At 36.8% G+C, this 18,076-nt stretch overlaps 2 protein-coding genes across 2 annotated transcripts; both read left to right on the top strand.

Annotated features, from left to right (window-relative positions):
* The first annotated feature begins 265 nt into the window (after positions 1-265).
* LOC120776147 (esterase FE4-like) lies at positions 266-3,950 on the top strand. Its single transcript, XM_040106688.1, has 8 exons — positions 266-552; positions 1,846-1,989; positions 2,058-2,397; positions 2,467-2,669; positions 2,730-3,077; positions 3,141-3,306; positions 3,371-3,506; positions 3,580-3,950. The coding sequence occupies exons 1-8, from the start codon at positions 334-336 to the stop codon at positions 3,791-3,793; spliced, it is 1,770 nt and encodes a 589-aa protein (XP_039962622.1). The 5' UTR covers positions 266-333; the 3' UTR covers positions 3,794-3,950.
* Positions 3,951-11,152: 7,202 nt separating this feature from the next.
* LOC120774515 (esterase FE4-like) lies at positions 11,153-14,995 on the top strand. The gene is made up of 8 exons (XM_040104210.1): positions 11,153-11,446; positions 12,874-13,017; positions 13,086-13,425; positions 13,495-13,697; positions 13,769-14,116; positions 14,180-14,345; positions 14,410-14,545; positions 14,618-14,995. Exons 1-8 carry the CDS (start codon positions 11,228-11,230, stop codon positions 14,829-14,831), a joined length of 1,770 nt encoding a protein of 589 aa, XP_039960144.1. The 5' UTR covers positions 11,153-11,227; the 3' UTR covers positions 14,832-14,995.
* The last annotated feature ends 3,081 nt before the right edge of the window (positions 14,996-18,076 follow it).

Raw genomic sequence — 18,076 nt, 5'->3', positions numbered from 1 at the left:
GTAGAAAAATTAATACGAATTTTACAGCTAGTACCAGTACGATCTGTGGATCCATGTACACATTTCAAGAAATTGTTTGTAATGAGCACATCACAGTTGCTTTACATGTACGGAAGAAATCTTAACACTAACACTAACACGGCTCATTGAGTGTCTACTTCACATCGCTCTCAGCTATACTATGATGATGATAGCGGATCTAGGGACGGCGAATTTGGAAAACAGCACTGTTATTTTAAAAGCCTTTCAAGAGCCCCAACAAGTGTCAGTCGCTACCCGATCACCAAAGTGTTAGAAACGTTTGATTCAGTATACTAGTGACTATAAAATAAAATGGCTTTGAAATTTTCAGTGTTTGCTGTAATTTTTCTGCTCGCTTTGAGTGAGTTATACGTATTGATCGCGGCGCGTACATCGGAGAAGTTAAAAGTCCGTTTGCCACATGGCGGTGTGCTAGTGGGACGCCATTGGATCTCACATAAAGGGCGACATGTACGCGCCTTTATGGGTGTGCCGTATGCGCTGCCGCCTTTGGGCGATTTGAGGTTTAAAGTGAGTGAAAATATTCTGCCTCAAATAGTGGTGCTGTAAAGTGTATGTAAATAGGAAATTATCAGAGGTCACCAGTTTAAAAAATAGCCGTGATGTGTGCAGAAAGGTTGAGTGTTGAAGAGATTCTAATAGCGATCCAGACGAGAGTCAACTTAAAAAGATCTCCATTCCCCAGATGTATAACGTTTCATAACATTGTGCCACCGTAAAATGTCGCTTAACACACGTATTGTTATCACCGATCTCTTACCGACCCCACTGGACCAGAAGGACTTTAAAAACGTCCTGCCAATTCTTGTCCTTCTAGTTTTGCAAATAGAGTTAAAGCGCTCTTATGCGCCTATCCTTGCAAATACAAGGACCTGTAGGACTAGAACTGTCCACATCTAATTAATATTTAAGAAATGTTCGTTTAAGGTCAAGCTAAATTTGGACATTCATTATTTCTTGTCCTAACACCAACGTTGTATAAAATAATCCGACCACAAATAAGGAAAATTCAGGATGTATTCTTGTTTAAGTGTTCTAGCTTTCAAGAGTAGAGCTCGAACTTTAATAGTTTTTATACTCACTGTCCTTTAGCCCGAGTATGTAGCAAAATTTTATAAAGGTTAGTTTAGGTTAATTTGGTAGGCCAATAAGCCACCGATACACAAAGTTTGGTCCTTTGCGATACCAAATGGAGTTCAGTTATTAAGTCTTTGAGGAGTAGTCATCCTTTAGGATGCGAATTGTAACAGACTCTGCGGCCTCACTATCGATACATTCTTCAGTGTATTATACCGTGGGAATCCCAGATGCTTACAGCGTAGTCTTGACAACGCGGGACAAGCGCACAAGAGAGGCCCCATTGTTTCCCTGATGCCTTCCTCTTAGACATTTCCTGCAATCTTCTCCATCTGTCAGCCCCATTCTGCGGGAGTGTGTCGCCACCAGACATTTTATAAAAAAGTGATTAAAATTTAAATAAATTGTAGTATACGATAAAAAGTCTAGACATCACATTACTATTGGTTCCAAAAGAGCTCAAGATCTATTTTTCACTCTCTATATACCTAGATGTATGCATATATACGTGCATGTCATTTGCAACACTGACCTTCATCCATTTGACGCTTAAGTTGTTTGCTAATTCCTTTATCAACTTGCTAAACAAATACCTCTCGAAATGCCATGATAACAACAAATCAGTGTCTTTAAATAGACTGCATTTATTTGGCGCATACCTTCCGTAGCTCCTCCTCTCTTGTTTACTGATTTGCCAATTATGTAGTATATTTCTTTATTGCTTAGCCACCAGTACCGTATGGCTCTTGGTCGGGCGAGCGGCTAGCGATAAGAGATTCAGAAGTATGCATACATCGCGATCCATTCACACGCCAAACACAAGTCGTCGGCAGTGAAGACTGCCTTTATCTGAATGTCTACACGCCAGAGGTAGGTTTAATCTTCACGCATTACGTATAATCAACACAAATCCACATTTTTATTGTTTGACTTCGAAGAAACCACGAACATCGAAACCTTTACCGGTTATGGTTAATATTCATGGTGGTGGTTTTATTAGCGGCTCTGGCGTGAGTAGCTACTATGCGCCCGATTTTTTACTAGATCACGATGTTATATTGGTTTCCGGCAACTACCGCTTGGGCACGCTCGGCTTCCTAAGCACTGAGACTTTAGATTGCCCCGGCAATTTCGGTTTAAAAGATCAGTCGCTCATTTTACGTTGGATACAGCAAAATATTGCCGCATTCGGTGGCGATCCGAATAGTGTTACGATTTTCGGTACTAGTGCGGGTGGCGCTAGCGTTACGTATCATTTGGTATCGAGCTTATCGAAAGGTAGTATATAAATTAGCATGCAATTTCTGCATATCAAATATTATACAACGGAATTTTATTTAACTGCAGGACTCTTCCATAAAGCCATAGCACATTCTGGTGCGTACTACAATCCCTGGGCGCAGCCAGAGCATAAAGGTACACCCGCAAAGCGTGCACGGAAGGTCGCAGAATTAGTTGGTTGTAATCCTGAGGAAAATTGGCAATATATATTGCGCTGCTTACGCACTAAAGAAGCCAGCGATGTCGTTGCTACGCTCTACGATTTCTTCGTGAGTTTTAGTTAAACTTATATATTGTGAACAACAAAACTTTTGTGTGGCTACCTTTAGGAATGGGACTTTGATCCCATGATGCCATTCCATCCTGTTGTTGAGCCTCCACATGAAGGTGCCTTCCTTACCGTCTTACCACGTGATGGTGGCATGCCACACGGTTTCTCCTTACCACTTATAATTGGTATTACCTCGGAGGAAGGTCTAATCAGAACTGTGCCCTTACTTACCGTACCTGGGCTTTTGACTGATTACAAAAACCAGTTTCAAAAGATTCTACCAATTTCTCTGCACTACGACCATCACAAACCGGAAGTGCGAGATGAGATTACACATCAAATAGAACAGTTCTACTTCAAAGAAGGACATAACTATGACAAAGAGAATCATCAAAATTTCACGGACGTAAGTGCGCACACAAGTCGAAAATCTAAATTAGCTCCACTATATTGTATGATCTTCTGACAGCTTTACTCTGATGGCTGGTTTGTTGCTGGTATCGATGAGTACATCAAACAGCGCGTTGAAGCTCAAAAATCAAAACAGTTACCGCCCTTTTACGTATATCTCCTTGAGCATCGCGGTTCAGCCAGTTACTCCGAACTTTTTGGTGGAGACCCTGATGATTTCTTCGGTAAAATTCTATTCTCAAAATATGTAGTGTCTTAAAGCAATTGACAAATTCTATTCTGTACTAGGCGTTAGTCATGCCGAGGAACTGCAATATCTCTTTCCCGTAGGTCTTAGTCTCTTCGTAAGCTCATCCCCCACTGAGAACGATATTGAACTACGCGAGGCCATACTGAAAATGTGGGTGAACTTCGCTAGTGAGGGGTGGGTCAGAACCTTGAGTGGTCAACAATTTTTTTTTTTATAATTTATTAAATTATTTAATTAATATTCACAGTAATCCAACGCCTGCAGGCTCGAACTTAACACCCTGGGCACCCGTCACGGGCTATCCCGTTAATTATGCACGTTTGGGTCACAAGAAACCCGATGAATTTACGGTGCTACAAATGGAGCGTGATATCTATGGCGATCGTACAAATTTCTGGCGACAACTCCAAGCTCATATTCCGGCGGAACAACGGGAGAAGAAATTACGAGATGAATTGTAAAGCGGTTATAATCATTTGGGATATACTTCTCTTTTTCTAGGTCCTACTGTCGACTTGCTTTTTGCATATGTCTTTATAATTTGTATGTAACCTGAACTTCGTGGTTCCGTGGTTTTAATAAATTCTATATACTAGCTAGTTTGCTATGTCATACATACATATATCCACTTTTTTCAAGAAGTCTCGGTATGATTTTCATGATATTGCACCCATATACTTATACATTCATTTACCATTTTTAACCTTAAACCATTTCGGACTTCATGAGCTGAAGTTGCGATCTTTTGGCCCGACTTCGCTCTATTATAAGTTTTTATGATCGAGTTGTTGAGGAACTGCTATTTGTCATTTCGTTTTGTGTGTCATAATGTCACAGTTTTTCTACATTTCCCTTTGGTCTCATTCATCATTCTTATCCTCCCTTGATAGATTCCTTTAAACTCACTTTCAATTAAATCACTCACAATAATGACTTTTTTATCTATTATCCCGAGTTTAGGAATGTATTTTTATGTATGTAGGTATATTAAATTATTAATTCACTACTTTAATTTTTAAAAGAAAATATCTCCAAGGATTATTATCACTTTTACTGATATCTGTGTCTGTATTTCCACTGTTTTAGGGGGTTTAGAACAGAGATCCCAGACTAGAAGTTTGATATTGAATATAAAAAGTGATCCTTTTCGAGGTTCCCTAATTTTTTAAAGAAAAAAACATTGAAACTTCAAATTTAATGGGGAATGTTTATTATCACTCGTAATAACATTCTTTGGCATTTATTTTTTGAATCCGCATAGACTTTTGGTTTTACATATCAGGAAAAAGTCTAGCGGTGTGATATTACATGATCTTGGTGGCCAATCGACCGGCCCAAAGCGTGAAATTATTTGCTCACCGAAGTATTTTCTTAATAAATCCATAGATTGATGCGATTTATGGGAAATGGCACCGACTTGTTGATAGCAAATGTCGCCGATATCACGCCCTTCAATTTCAGATATCAAATAGTCGGTTATCATGGAGCGATAACGGTCACCATTGACGGTTACGTTCTCACCGGTATCATTTTTAAAGAAATAGGGACCGATGATTCCACCACCCCACAAACCACACCGAACCATTATTTTTTTCTGGATGAAATGACAGCTCCTGAATCTCTTCAGTTTGCTTTTCGTCCCAAATGGGGCAATTGTGCTTGTTTACATACCCATTGAGCCAGAAGTGGGCCTCATCGCTGAACAAAATTTGGCTCGTAAACGTCGGATCTTCTTGGAACTTTTCAAGAGCCCATAGACCGAAGTTGAATTTTGAACACATTTCAACAGAATTTTTTTTTTGACGTGTAGAGTTGAAAACCCTTAATGCCGAGTTTCAAAACACCAACCAAAATGCAGTTGGGTTGAAAATTGTAATAGGGGCCTCAATTGTCGCGAATTTCGACCTAACAGATACAACAATAACAGCGGTCAAAAATTTTGTTGTGGATGGTTGTCGGAATCAGAATTGAAACCGAACAAAAAAAGTAGTAGGTGTCATAAATTCAGTTATTATTGGTTTGATGTTCGAAACAGAATTTGTATCGGTTTTGGGTGTCACGGAAACCAATTTTATCGGTTTTGCTATCAGAAGCAAAACATTCGATAGATGTTATCTCTTAAAATCTTTGGAACTCATTAAAAACTTTAATCGGATTGCTTCCAAATGTATTCATTTGCAAGTTTTGTCACATTAGTAAACAGCTGATTCGAATATTGGTTCGTTCGAAAAAACGAAAGTCCAAACAGATTTTGTGACACCATTGAAAATCAGAATTGGTTTGCAATTCTGACAGCTAAACAATTCTGTCTTGGATTCCACAACACCCCTGGATATCATTTTTATAAAGCATTTGCCTTAAGCCCAGTTTCTACAACTACCAAGCAATCTCTTGAGATCTGAGGACGGGAAATAGTCACTGGGAGCCACATTTAGAGAATACGATGAATCTAGAAGCAATTCGAAGCCCAATTCATGATATTTGGCATCGTATTTCTTAATTTGTGACATGGTACGTTGTCTTAATGAAACAGAACTTTCTTCTCCTTCAAATGGGGCCGTTTACTCCCGGTTTTTTAGTAGTCGAAGTTGCTTTTCCCATAACGCTATATTTCATAAGTTAAAGTTCGAAAGCTGTCAAATTTGTACACCTATTTTTGAAAGGTAAAGACTAATTCTTAAATAAGCGAATTTTTGACAAGACTGGAATATATACAGATTTATATTTTATACCCTGAACAGTTTGCCACGAAGTTTCTAACACTCAAAAAAATACCACTGAGTCGATTTAGCCATATCCGTCTATTTGTCTGTCTCTATATATGTACAAATATACGCGAACTTGTTCCTCAGTTTTTGAGTTATCGATCTGAAATTCTGCTCACGTCCTTCTCTCCCCCAGAAGTTGCTCATTTATCGGCAATGTCGATGTCGGACCACTATAGCATATAGTAGCTGCCATACAAACTAAGCGATCGGAATCAAGTGCTTGCGGGGAAATATTTTTTTATTTGACGAGATATCTGCAAGAAAAATTAGCATGGGCAATGAGTTCATGACCTATATAATATTACTTCATTATATACATAAGTAGGTCATGGATTCATGACAACATATTAGTAAAAAAAATGTCAGTTGCAAAATATGTTACATACTCCGTTTTTCCTTACTTGTTTATAATTATTTACGTATAAGCACTTAATTGTATATATGTATGTATATTTGAACATGTGTACGTATAAGTACTTATCTTCAATAATTCGCTACACAAGCAGTATTTGCTTTGTCATTTATTCTATTGTTGACTGTTCTTTATCAATAGAGAGCTTACTAGTACATCCGCATGCATATAAATAAAGGGGCTTGATACATATTATTATATGTATATTTATTACCGTAATTTTTGCAACGAGCCGCATTTGCACTTTAACTATCACAACAAACGTCTTACCATATAAGATAGCTAAGTAGATTGGCTTTTATTAAAGGGTAAGTAGGGTAATCTTTTTTCAAAAAAAAATTGTTTTTTGCATTTTCTGTTCCCTTATACACTTAAAATTAATGTGGAAACCCACTTTACCATTGGAAGGTTTCGAAAAAGGCCCAAAAAGAATAATACCGCGCGACGTTCGGAGCGCTCGGAGTGCACACCTCAAACTTTAAACGCGTTTTCTCAAAACACACTTTTTTAAACTGGCGGACATAATTCCTGTCGAACTACTCAACCGATTTGCTTAATTTTTTTTTAATGTTCACAAAACGCCTGGCTATCGTCCCTACCAGATTCGTAATTTTTTATAATTTATTGACAATGTTATGACAAAATTTATGTAGAAAAACATGGGGAAAAATTAAAAAAAAAAAACGTTAATTACTTTTTTATTTATCAACATTTTTACATGATTCTAGTACGGACGATAACCATTCACGTACTTTTTAAGAATAAATTGGGTTTTCGTGTTTTAGATGATCCAAACATGAGAAATCGTGTCCGCCAGTAAAAAAACGCATCTCATTCACCCAGCCATATCTCCGACAGATGTCATCAAAAAATTCCGAAAAAATTTCTTCATACATATATGTACTATATTGTAGAATAAAAATGTCTATGAAAAAAAGTCAAAAAAACAGGCCAGATTACCCTACTGACCCCTTAATACTTACATACTTGTACATACTTTTACACCTACAAATAACATGTCGATTGAAGAGTCCCCAGCTCGACACATCGATATATCGCGATATTAGAATTAAATGCATGGTATTTTTAGTTAGTCCTAACCTTCAAAAGACACGTTTATAGATTTGTCGAATCATTAGTTTGTGAATTATATGATTTTGAGTGCAGCCGCTTTTGTTACTGTGAAAAAAATTGATTAAAAGGTATTTCGCATGTTGATAAAATATGGTAATTTTAGAAGGAAAAAAACTACAGTTGAAGCATAACCTTGGCTTGATGACGAGTTTGCGGGCATTGCCTCGGGAAAATCAACCATCACGACTTGGTATGCTAAGTTTAGACGTGGTGAAATGAGCACCGAAAACGCTGAGGGACGACTGAAGAGTCTGTTACCGACGAAAACATCAAAAAAACCCACAAAATAATTTTGGATGACCGTAAAGTGCAGTTGTTCAAGATAGCGGACACTCTAGAGATATCAAAACAATGTGTACATCATGCATTCCGTATATTTTGGTATGAGAAAGCTCTCTCTATGCAACGTGAGTGCCGCGCGAGCTCACTTTCGACTAAAAATAAAGACGAGTTAATGACTCGGAACAGTGTTTGGAGATGTTCCAGTGTAATAAACCCGAATTTATTCGTCGATATGTGACAATAAATGAATCATAGCCACATCGTTTTACTCCGGAGTCCAAACGACGGTCAACCGAATGGGCAGCACACAATGAACCCGCTCCAAAGCGTGGAGAAACGCAACCCTCGGCTGGCAAGGTTGTGGTGTCTGTATTTGGGGATGCGCGTGGAACAATTTTTATTGACTACCTTGAAAGAGGAAGGACCTTCAACAGCGACTAGCGATATAGCGTCACTGGACTGTTTTAAGAATGAAATCGCCGGAAAACGGTCGCATTCGAATTCGCTGTTTCACCAAGACAATGCACCGTGTCACAAGTTAGTGAATGCGATGTCCAAAATCAAATTGCCTCAGCATCTACTGTATTCTGCAGATCTACCGCTCACCGACTATTTCCTATTCTCAGATCTCAAAAGCATGCTCTGGCAATGCGAAGAAATTATCGTCGAATGAAAAAGCGATCGGCGAAGCTGAGGCCTATTTTATGCCAAAAATGGTTTCGAAAAGTGGTTGAGTCGCTATAATCAGCATTTCACCCTTGTAGCAAACGATGTTGAATAAAAAAAATAAAATTTGCCAAAAAAATTGTTTTACTATAGTAGGCCGGGAACTTTTCAATTCGCCTGTTATGAATCTTACAAAAGATAATAAAGATAACTATAAATAAGCTGTAATTTTTTAGCGTGAAGTGCATACTTCGTATCCCCTTCGTCGGTTGCCTTTGATTCACAAGTGCATTCCAAATGTGATAACGTTGTGGTAACTAATACGAGTTAATCATATAATGCTAGAATATATATCGTTGTACATATTAATATATAGATACATCCATTATCATAACAAGATTAACACCTGATATGTAACCCAGTTAAAATGCGCTCTCAGCTTTACAAATGACTGATAAGGAGAGAGTGAATTTGCATTTATTCTACTTTATAGCTTAATCTAGTGTAGTTTAATTGAATTTATATATAATATATACGAGCATATGTATTAAATTTATTTGTGCTAATAAATTACGTTTTATTGCGATTGATAATTATAAAATATATATATTATATATAATAATTATAAACTTATAATCATAAGAGCCTTTAAGAAAGAGTACCGCGATCTGGTATTTCATAATTTTAGCTCCAAGTTTATACATGCGTAGAGAGGTTATCATAGCTCAAAACCTGCATGCAGAGTCTCTAATCCATTGTTCAAGTTCACATCCCTCATATTGATTCGACTCATTGGCCTGGCTAATTGGGCAATGTCTTGTTAAAGCCCCATAACTACCTTACTTAGGGCAAAGATATCACCAGATCTCCGGCGATCGATCTTGAACCAAAAGGATTTTGCGACAGCGAATATACCGATGGTGGCGCAGCGCTGGCCTAGCTTCCGCGAAGCCTAGCTATATAGTATTAGAACACAAGAGTATACGGGAACACTAATCCGCTACCATTCTACCGATCGCGATTTTAGAGTGCCTTTCCTCTCTAGCTCATCAATTTTGCAATTTCCTGCAATTCCGCTTTGGCCCGACACCCATACCTGTCTTATTACGAAGACACTCGATGCTATTCGCACTCAAGTACAAGACTAGTATCGCCGCTCTGCTATCTGAGGAAATGGTCACTTTTCTGAAGGAGTCTGCACTCCGAAGCAACATACTTACTGACACCTTACAGCGTAGGCTTAACAAAGGACTAACTTAGTTTAAAAAAAAAAACCCGTCTGAGTAAAACTTGATCAGATGGTTTATTAGCAAAAAATTTTTTTAATTTGATTTCTAGATTTCTCTTTCAAACTTTTATCTTGTAACAAAAAGTTTCGCGCGACCTTTGTCTGCAAATTGGTCTCCTGAACTTGGATGTATCATCTACCAGTTTAACTCCATTCAAATACAAAATTAAGTCTTAACATATGTCTTAAGCGACGACAACGTATTATGAACGTGCTTATGGCTTACAAAACTCGGTATTTGTACCTCTCCATAGAGGGTTCTTTTGCATAAATTTGTTTATAAAATAACTGAGTAAGAAACGCTTTGCGTTCTCTCAAGTAAATATGTTAATTTTTTAAATGTGAAGGGATAATATTTACTTGTCATTTATCAATGATTATGCATAATTTCAAGATAATTTCAAGCGAGTCAGTGATGTACACCTAAATTAACATTTTTACACCAAATTCTGAGCACACAGACACTAAAACCTCTGTCATTTACTAGCCAAACAATCAAATCAGAGAAAAAATTAACTTTTTTATTAACCAAATGCCAAAATTTAGTAATTACTGTCAAAATTACTCACTTAATTCATTATCAAGGTCAGTGGATCCTCCTTTTTTGATCTGTAGTGTAATTAAATATAATAACAATAATCGCTGTCAGGCACAGTTTTACTTAAAACAGAATTCTCAAATTACAAGCATGTTTGTTCACTACCCTCAGGTAGGTAACAACAATCAACTGAGAAGATTATTCAATCATATGTGATTAAGTAAGTTTGAATCTATAATTTTGTATGATGAAATACCCTGTGAAGTGTGCCATGCAAGGTAAGAGTAACATATTCTACAACAAGGAATATAATCCAGAGTCGACTGACTACATTGCATTCCTTTTTCATTACAACCAAACCAGTAGAAAAAGTAATACAAAATTGTACAGTTAGAACCGGTACGATCTGTAGATCCATGTATTTTAAGAAATCGTCTGTAATGAGAGGATCACAGTTGCTTTACATGTACGGAAGCAGTCTTGACACTAACGCGCACTTCAAAACACATAAACTGATCGACTTAGCAGTGCTAACTATGTGTCTAAATTCTACTAGTTCTCAACCAAAACGATGTCTTCTTACCTTGATTTCGCCCTACAGGGTAATTACTGAGCACACGGCTCATTGAGTGTCTACTTCACACCGCTCTCAGCTATGATGATGATGATAGCGGATCAACGGAGGCCGAATTTGGCAAACAGCAGTGTTATCTTAAAAGCGTTTCAAGAGCCCCAACAAGTGTCAGTCGCTATCCGACCACCAAAGTGTTAGAAACGTTGATTCAGTGTATGACTATAAAATAAAAAATGGCTTTGAAATATTCAGTATTTGCTATAATTTTTCTGCTCGCTTTGAGTGAATTATACGTATTGATCGCGGCGCGTACATCGGAGAAGTTAAAAGTCCGTTTACCGCATGGCGGTGTGCTGGTGGGACGCCATTGGACCTCACATAAAGGGCGACATGTACGCGCCTTTATGGGTGTGCCGTATGCGCTGCCGCCTGTGGGCGATTTGAGGTTTAAAGTGAGTGAAAGTATTCTGCCTCAAATAATGGTGCTGTAAAGTGTATGTAAATAGAAAATTATCAGAAGTCACTAGTGTAAAGTGTAGGCGAAAAGTTAAGTGTTGAAAAAATTCGAATAGCGATCGCTATTTATTTGGTGCTTCCAGGCCACCAAATTTATTGTGAAAAAAGAAATCTAGACGAGAGTCGACTTAAAAAGATCTCCATTTTTGAGATGTGTAGCGTTCCATAATATTGTGACTCCTTAAACTGTCACTTAGCACATCTAATGATTTCACCGATATCCCACCTACCCGACTGGACCAGAAGCCGTAAAACACGTCCTGACAGTTCTTGTCCTTACAGTTTTGTGAATCAAGTTAAAGCGCTCTTATATGCCAATTTATGCAAATAATTATGTGCCCACATCTAATGAATATTTAAGAAAATTTAGTTAAAGGTCAAGCTAAATTTGGACATTCATTATTTCTTGTTCTAACAACACACCAATATATTATATGTAATGTAATCCGGTCGCATGTGCGGAAAATTCAGGACGTATCCTTATTTAAGTCTTCAAGCTTTTAAAAGTAGAGCTCGATCTTTAATAGACTCACTGCCCTTAAGCCAGATTATTTAGCAAAAGTTGGGTTAGGTTAATCTGGTAGGCCAATAAGCCGCCACGCATCGACCAGTTTTGGTTCTTTGCGATCCAGATGGAGCTCGATTCTAAGTCCATTAGGATAAGTTATCCTTTAGGATGCTTGCGCTTACTGCGAATTTTAACAGACTCTGCGGCCTGACTGTCGGTACCTCCTTCAGTTTATTACACCGTGCGGATCCCTGATGCTTACGGCGTAGACTTGCCAATGCGGGACAAGTGCTCCATTATTTCCCTGGTGTCTTCCTCCAGACATATCCTGCAGTCTTTTCGATCTGGCAGCCTCATTCTGCGGGCTTGTGTCCCCTCCAGAGATTTTATAGAAAAGTGATTTATATTTGGCAAGATAAATAAATCGTAGTATACGATGAAAATTCTTAGCAACACATTACTAATGGTTCCAAAAGCGCTTAAGATCTATTTTTCACTCTCCATTTACCTATATAGCCTCCCTACTTGACAATTACAACATGCTTGTTCTTATATTTCGCTCACCTTCTTTTGGCAAATACGTCGCGTATCTCGCGCTCTCTCCCCCTCATAAAGCTATTTGAAGACTTCATAGCTTGAACAACTAAAACTTTGAACATGACCTTCATACATTTGACCCTTAAGTTTATGAGAATTCCTTTATCAACTTTCTAAACAAATACCGCACGATATGCCATGATAACAACAAATCAGTGTCTTTAAATAGACTGCATTTATTTGGCGCATACCTTCCCTAGCTCTTCCTCTCTTGGTTACTGATTTACCATTTATGTAGCATATTTCTTTATTGCTTAGCCACCAGTACCGTATGGCTCTTGGTCGGGCGAGCGTCTCGCGATAAGAGATTCAGAAGTATGCATACATCGCGATCCATTCACACGCCAAACACAAATCGTCGGCAGTGAAGACTGTCTTTATCTGAATGTCTACACGCCAGAGGTAGGTTCAATCGTCACGCATTACGTATAATCTACACAATTCCATATTTTTATTATTTGTCTACGAAGAAACCACGAACATCGAAACCTTTACCGGTTATGGTTAATATTCATGGTGGTGGTTTTATTAGTGGCTCTGGCGTGAGTAGCTACTATGCGCCCGATTTTTTACTAGATCACGATGTTATATTGGTTTCCGGCAACTACCGCTTGGGTACACTCGGCTTCCTAAGCACTGAGACTTTAGATTGCCCCGGCAATTTCGGTTTAAAAGATCAGTCGCTCATTTTACGTTGGATACAGCAAAATATTGCCGCATTCGGTGGCGATCCGAACAGTGTTACGATTTTCGGCAATAGTGCAGGTGGCGCTAGTGTTACGTATCAATTGGTATCGAGCTTATCGGAAGGTAGTATACAAATTAGCATGCAATTTCTGCACATCAAATATTATACAACGGAATTTTATTTAACTGCAGGACTCTTCCATAAAGCCATAGTACAGTCCGGTTCATACTACAATCCCTGGGCACAACCAGAGCATAAAGGCACACCCGCAAAGCGTGCACGGAAGGTCGCAGAATTAGTTGGGTGTAATCCTGAGGAAAATTGGCAAAACATATTGCGCTGCTTACGCACTAAAGAAGCCAGCGATGTCGTTGCTACGCTCTACGAGTTCTTCGTGAGTTTTAGTTAAACTTATATATTGTGAACAACAAAACTTTGTGTGACTCTGTGTGTTACTATGTTTAGGAATGGGACTTTGATCCCATGATGCCATTCCAACCTGTTGTTGAGCCTCCACATGAGGGTGCCTTCCTTACCGTCTTACCACGTGATGGTGGCATGCCACACGGCTTCTCCTTACCACTTATAATTGGTGCTACCTCGGAGGAAGGTCTACTGAGAAGTGTGCCCTTACTTACCATACCTGGGCTTTTGGCTGATTTCAAAAACCAATTTCAAAAGATTCTACCAATTTCTCTGCAATACGACCATCACAGACCGGAAGTGCGAGATGAGATTACACAGCAAATAGAACAGTTCTACCTCAAAGAGGGACATAACTATGACAAACACAATCATCACAATTTCACGGACGTAAGTGCGCACACAAATCGAAAATCTTAATAAGCTCCGCTATATTGTATGATCTTCTGACAGCTTTACTCTGATGGCTGGTTTATTGCTGGTATCGATGAGTACATCAAGCAGCGCGTTGAAGCTCAAAACTCAAAACAGTTACCGCCCTTTTACGTATATCTCTTTGAGCATCGTAGTCCAGCCAGTTTCTCCGAACTTTTCGGTGGAGATCCTGAAGATTTCTTCGGTAAAAACTTTCTCTCAAAATATGTAGTGCCTAAAAGTAATTGGCAAAATGTTTTTTGTTCTAGGCGTCTGTCATGCCGAGGAATTGCAATACCTCTTTCCCTTGGGTCTTAGTCTCTTCGTAAGCTCATCCCCCACCGAGAACGATATTGAATTACGCGAGGCCATACTGAAAATGTGGGTGAACTTCGCTAGTGAGGGGTGGGTCAGAGCCTTGAGTGGTTAACAATTTTTTTTTTATAATTTATTAAATTATTTAATTAATATTCACAGTAATCCAACGCCTGCAGGCTCGAACTTAACACCCTGGGCACCCGTCACGGGCTATCCCGTTAATTATGCACGTTTGGGTCACAAGACACCCGATGAATTTACGGTGCTACAAATGGAACGTGATATCTATGGTGATCGTACAAATTTCTGGCGACAACTCCAAGCTCATATTCCAGCGGAACAACGGGAGAAGAAATTACGAGATGAATTGTAAAGCGGTTATAATCAGTTGGGATATACTTCTCATTTTCTAGGTCCTACTGTCGACCTGCTTTTTGCATATGTCTTTATATTTTGTGTGTAACCTGAACTTTGTGGTTCCGGGGTTTTAATAAATTCTACATACTAGCTTCGATGAAGTTTGCTATATCATACATATATCCACTTTTTTCAAGAAGTCTCGGTATGATTTTCATGATATTGCACCCATATACTTATACATTCATTTACCATTTTTAACCTTAAACCATTTCGAACTTCATTAGCTAAAGTTGCGATCTTTTCCCCCGACTTTCCCGGATTGTTGATACATTGTTATTTTTCAGTTTCTTTTGTGCGTCAAAATAACAGAATTCTTCTTTGCCCCAACGTTTCCCTTTGGTTTCATTCATCATTCTTATAAAGTTACTTACAGTGAATATTTTTTCTATTACCCCGAATTTAACAGTATATATTTAGGTATATTATATGATCAATTTACAGCTAAACTATCTCCAAGGTCCAAGTTTTATGTCATATGTCATCTGCGACAGTGATGTTAGGGGCCGTTTCTTGCTAATTTTGGATTGCTACAATCGAAAATGATAAGAAAATTTTCCTAACTCATAGGCTTTTTCATTGTAGTCAAGGAGTGAAGGGGTCAAACCGAACCACTTGACCAAAAATAGCTGTCCCGTGTGGAAAATTTTTGAACTCAAATTCGTAATCAAGGCACCTCAAATGGTAATGACTTTTGGATCTTCCTACTGGAAATTTACATTAAGGGGTTACATGGGCTTCGTCGGGTAAAAAAAAGTATTTTTTCAAGAACTTTTTCTCATATAAAAAATGAAATATTTTATTGTTTTACGATTAACAAAAAAAATTCTGAAATTTTTGGAAAAAAAATATTTTAAACTCGGCCATTGTACCTCCATTTCCGATGAGCCCTCGGAAAAAAGATGCGCCCTACGTTGGCAGGTTACCTACATACAAGATCATCTAAGGTGAAAAAAATACGTGTTTTAGTTAAAACCTTAATTTAAAACTTGGATGAAGGGAAAAGCTGAAAATTAGATTTAACAAAAAAATTAAAATTTCACAACTTTTTTTTTCAAATAGTTGTAATCGAAAAAAAATCTTAGTCCAAGTCTTTAAAAATTGTAGCTCAAAGACCTGTGTAAAATTTCATGAAGATCGGTTGAGTAGTTCTCGAGAAATCTTGCCAACCAACTTCAAAAACACATTTTCGAGAAAAACGTTTTTAAAGACGGCGTGTTATAATAAGACAAAATTTGATTTTTTGAAAGCCATAAACCCATGTAACCCCTTAAGTTCCGAACTCAATGGAATAAGTCTCTTACTGTTCAATATGACATATAAACTAAATATACAGAGGTCAGTCAAAAATATTTCAGCAAAAAATTCCCCAACAGGTGGCGCTACAGTCAAGTTTTTACCAAGAGCATGTCTTCGCTGACTTGGCTCTTTTTTATTATTATTTCTATATTAGTATCATATTATTATCAATAGGCAGAGAGCTGCCGTTGCAAAAACGCAACATCCGCTAGGTGTCGCTGATGTAAAATTTAATTTTTTTTTTTTGAACTATTCATCTTTTTCAATCCCATCATGAAATTTCCTTGGAAATACCTTAAAAAAAATCCCTGAAAATTTGAGGCCTTAATATTAACATTAAGGACTGGACCAAGGTATGTAAAAATGTTCCATTGAAAATACGGGGCAATCGTGATTTTTTATCCTTAAATTTCTATAGCTCAAAGGCATTTTATGGCATCGCTTTGACTTTAAGACATTCCTCAGAATTGAACACTCTACAAAAGTGCCCATTGCGACATAGTCGAAACTCACACCAGCGAGGTAGTACGGGGCTCTAAACCAGATTTTTCCATGAAATTCACATTTTTTTGTATACGAGTATATCTCGTAAATGTCAAGAGCTATAGAGAAAATATACCTGACACACTTGTAGGAAATTTTATTTGCTACAAAAAAGATCCGAGGTCAAAACGGCTATCATTAATATTTCTCGAAATATTCGGCTTTTTAAGTAAGGCTGTATGGATTTTTTATAGATGGTATGTAATAAAAAAGCTATGAAAATTCCATGGAGCCTTAACCCTAATCGAACGGGATCAAGTTCTTGTAAGGAATCTTTTGTATTTTTGAAAAAAATCTCTTTTTTTATAAAAATCTGGTTCATTATGCACTATTGTGTTTAGACAGAAATAAAATTCTCCAAACGTATTATTCTTTAGTATTTTAAATATATATTTGATTTTTCAATGAAATGAAGACCATTTTTTCTTCATTTAGTTTTTTTTTTTATAGTATTTCTTTTCTGATCTAAGTAGCAATTTCCTTAAAACACTAGAAATTATTTTTTTCAAATATTTTCCATTTCAATTGCGTTAATTAAATAATTTTAATTTTTAACTATTGTTGCAGGCCTTTTATTTACTTTTTTTTTACTAATTTTATATTTTACTTTTATTTGCTAATGTTGTTGTTCTCGCTTCGGATTTTGTATTTATTAAATATGCATTATGCATTTCTAGCAACACGCTGTTAGTATGAGAAATCAATAATATTATACATAAATACATATTTTGTGTTGTATTTCTTTGCATTTGGTATATATTTTTTTACTTTGAAAACATTTGTTTTTTATTGGTTAAATTTTTTTTTGTATTTTGAAAATACTTGTTCATTATGTTTTAAGATTCTTTGTTTTTTATTTTGAAAATAATTCTTTTTTAGTTTTTTAGCATATGTTTTAATAATTTCTGAAATTATTTTAATTTTTTTATTAATTTTATTTTTTATATTTATAGTTTTTTAATCAAATATATATTTTTTTATCACTTGTTAATTTTTTATACACTCACTATCTAATTTTTAGCTGCAATTTGCCCGCCTACGCACACTATAACACACATATAAAAATAAATAAAACATAATAAATTATTGAAAACAAGTAACAAATAGTTTTAATAGTTTTAATTGTTGTAAATTTTTTTTAAATTTGCATTTCAGATTTTTCAAACAAATAAAAATGTTTACATATACATATTTAAAACAAATAAAAGAAAAGTTGCATTTTACAAATAAATAAAGTTGACACAAAGCACATATACACACTTACACATAATTTAGCGTTTAACAAAATAAATAATCTACATTTACATATTTGTATGTTAGTGTGTGTATGTGCATGCGTTTTGTGTATATATACAAGCG

Source organism: Bactrocera tryoni, chromosome 4 (assembly GCF_016617805.1).
Source record: "Bactrocera tryoni isolate S06 chromosome 4, CSIRO_BtryS06_freeze2, whole genome shotgun sequence".
NCBI classification, from domain to species: Eukaryota; Metazoa; Arthropoda; class Insecta; order Diptera; family Tephritidae; genus Bactrocera; species Bactrocera tryoni.
Note: the sequence above shows the minus strand (reverse complement) of the source record. Positions and strands in the feature narration are given on the sequence as shown.

Bases quoted from the DNA above. Each gene is read 5' to 3' on its own strand.
- LOC120776147 (XM_040106688.1), top strand. From the start codon at position 334: ATGGCTTTGAAATTTTCAGTGTTTGCTGTAATTTTTCTGCTCGCTTTG. The intron at 553-1,845 runs GTGAGTGAAAAT...TTTATTGCTTAG, and splicing joins TGGGCGATTTGAGGTTTAAA to CCACCAGTACCGTATGGCTC. The intron at 3,078-3,140 runs GTAAGTGCGCAC...ATCTTCTGACAG, and splicing joins ATCATCAAAATTTCACGGAC to CTTTACTCTGATGGCTGGTT.
- LOC120774515 (XM_040104210.1), top strand. From the start codon at position 11,228: ATGGCTTTGAAATATTCAGTATTTGCTATAATTTTTCTGCTCGCTTTG. The intron at 14,117-14,179 runs GTAAGTGCGCAC...ATCTTCTGACAG, and splicing joins ATCATCACAATTTCACGGAC to CTTTACTCTGATGGCTGGTT. The intron at 14,546-14,617 runs GTGGGTCAGAGC...TAATATTCACAG, and splicing joins GTGAACTTCGCTAGTGAGGG to TAATCCAACGCCTGCAGGCT.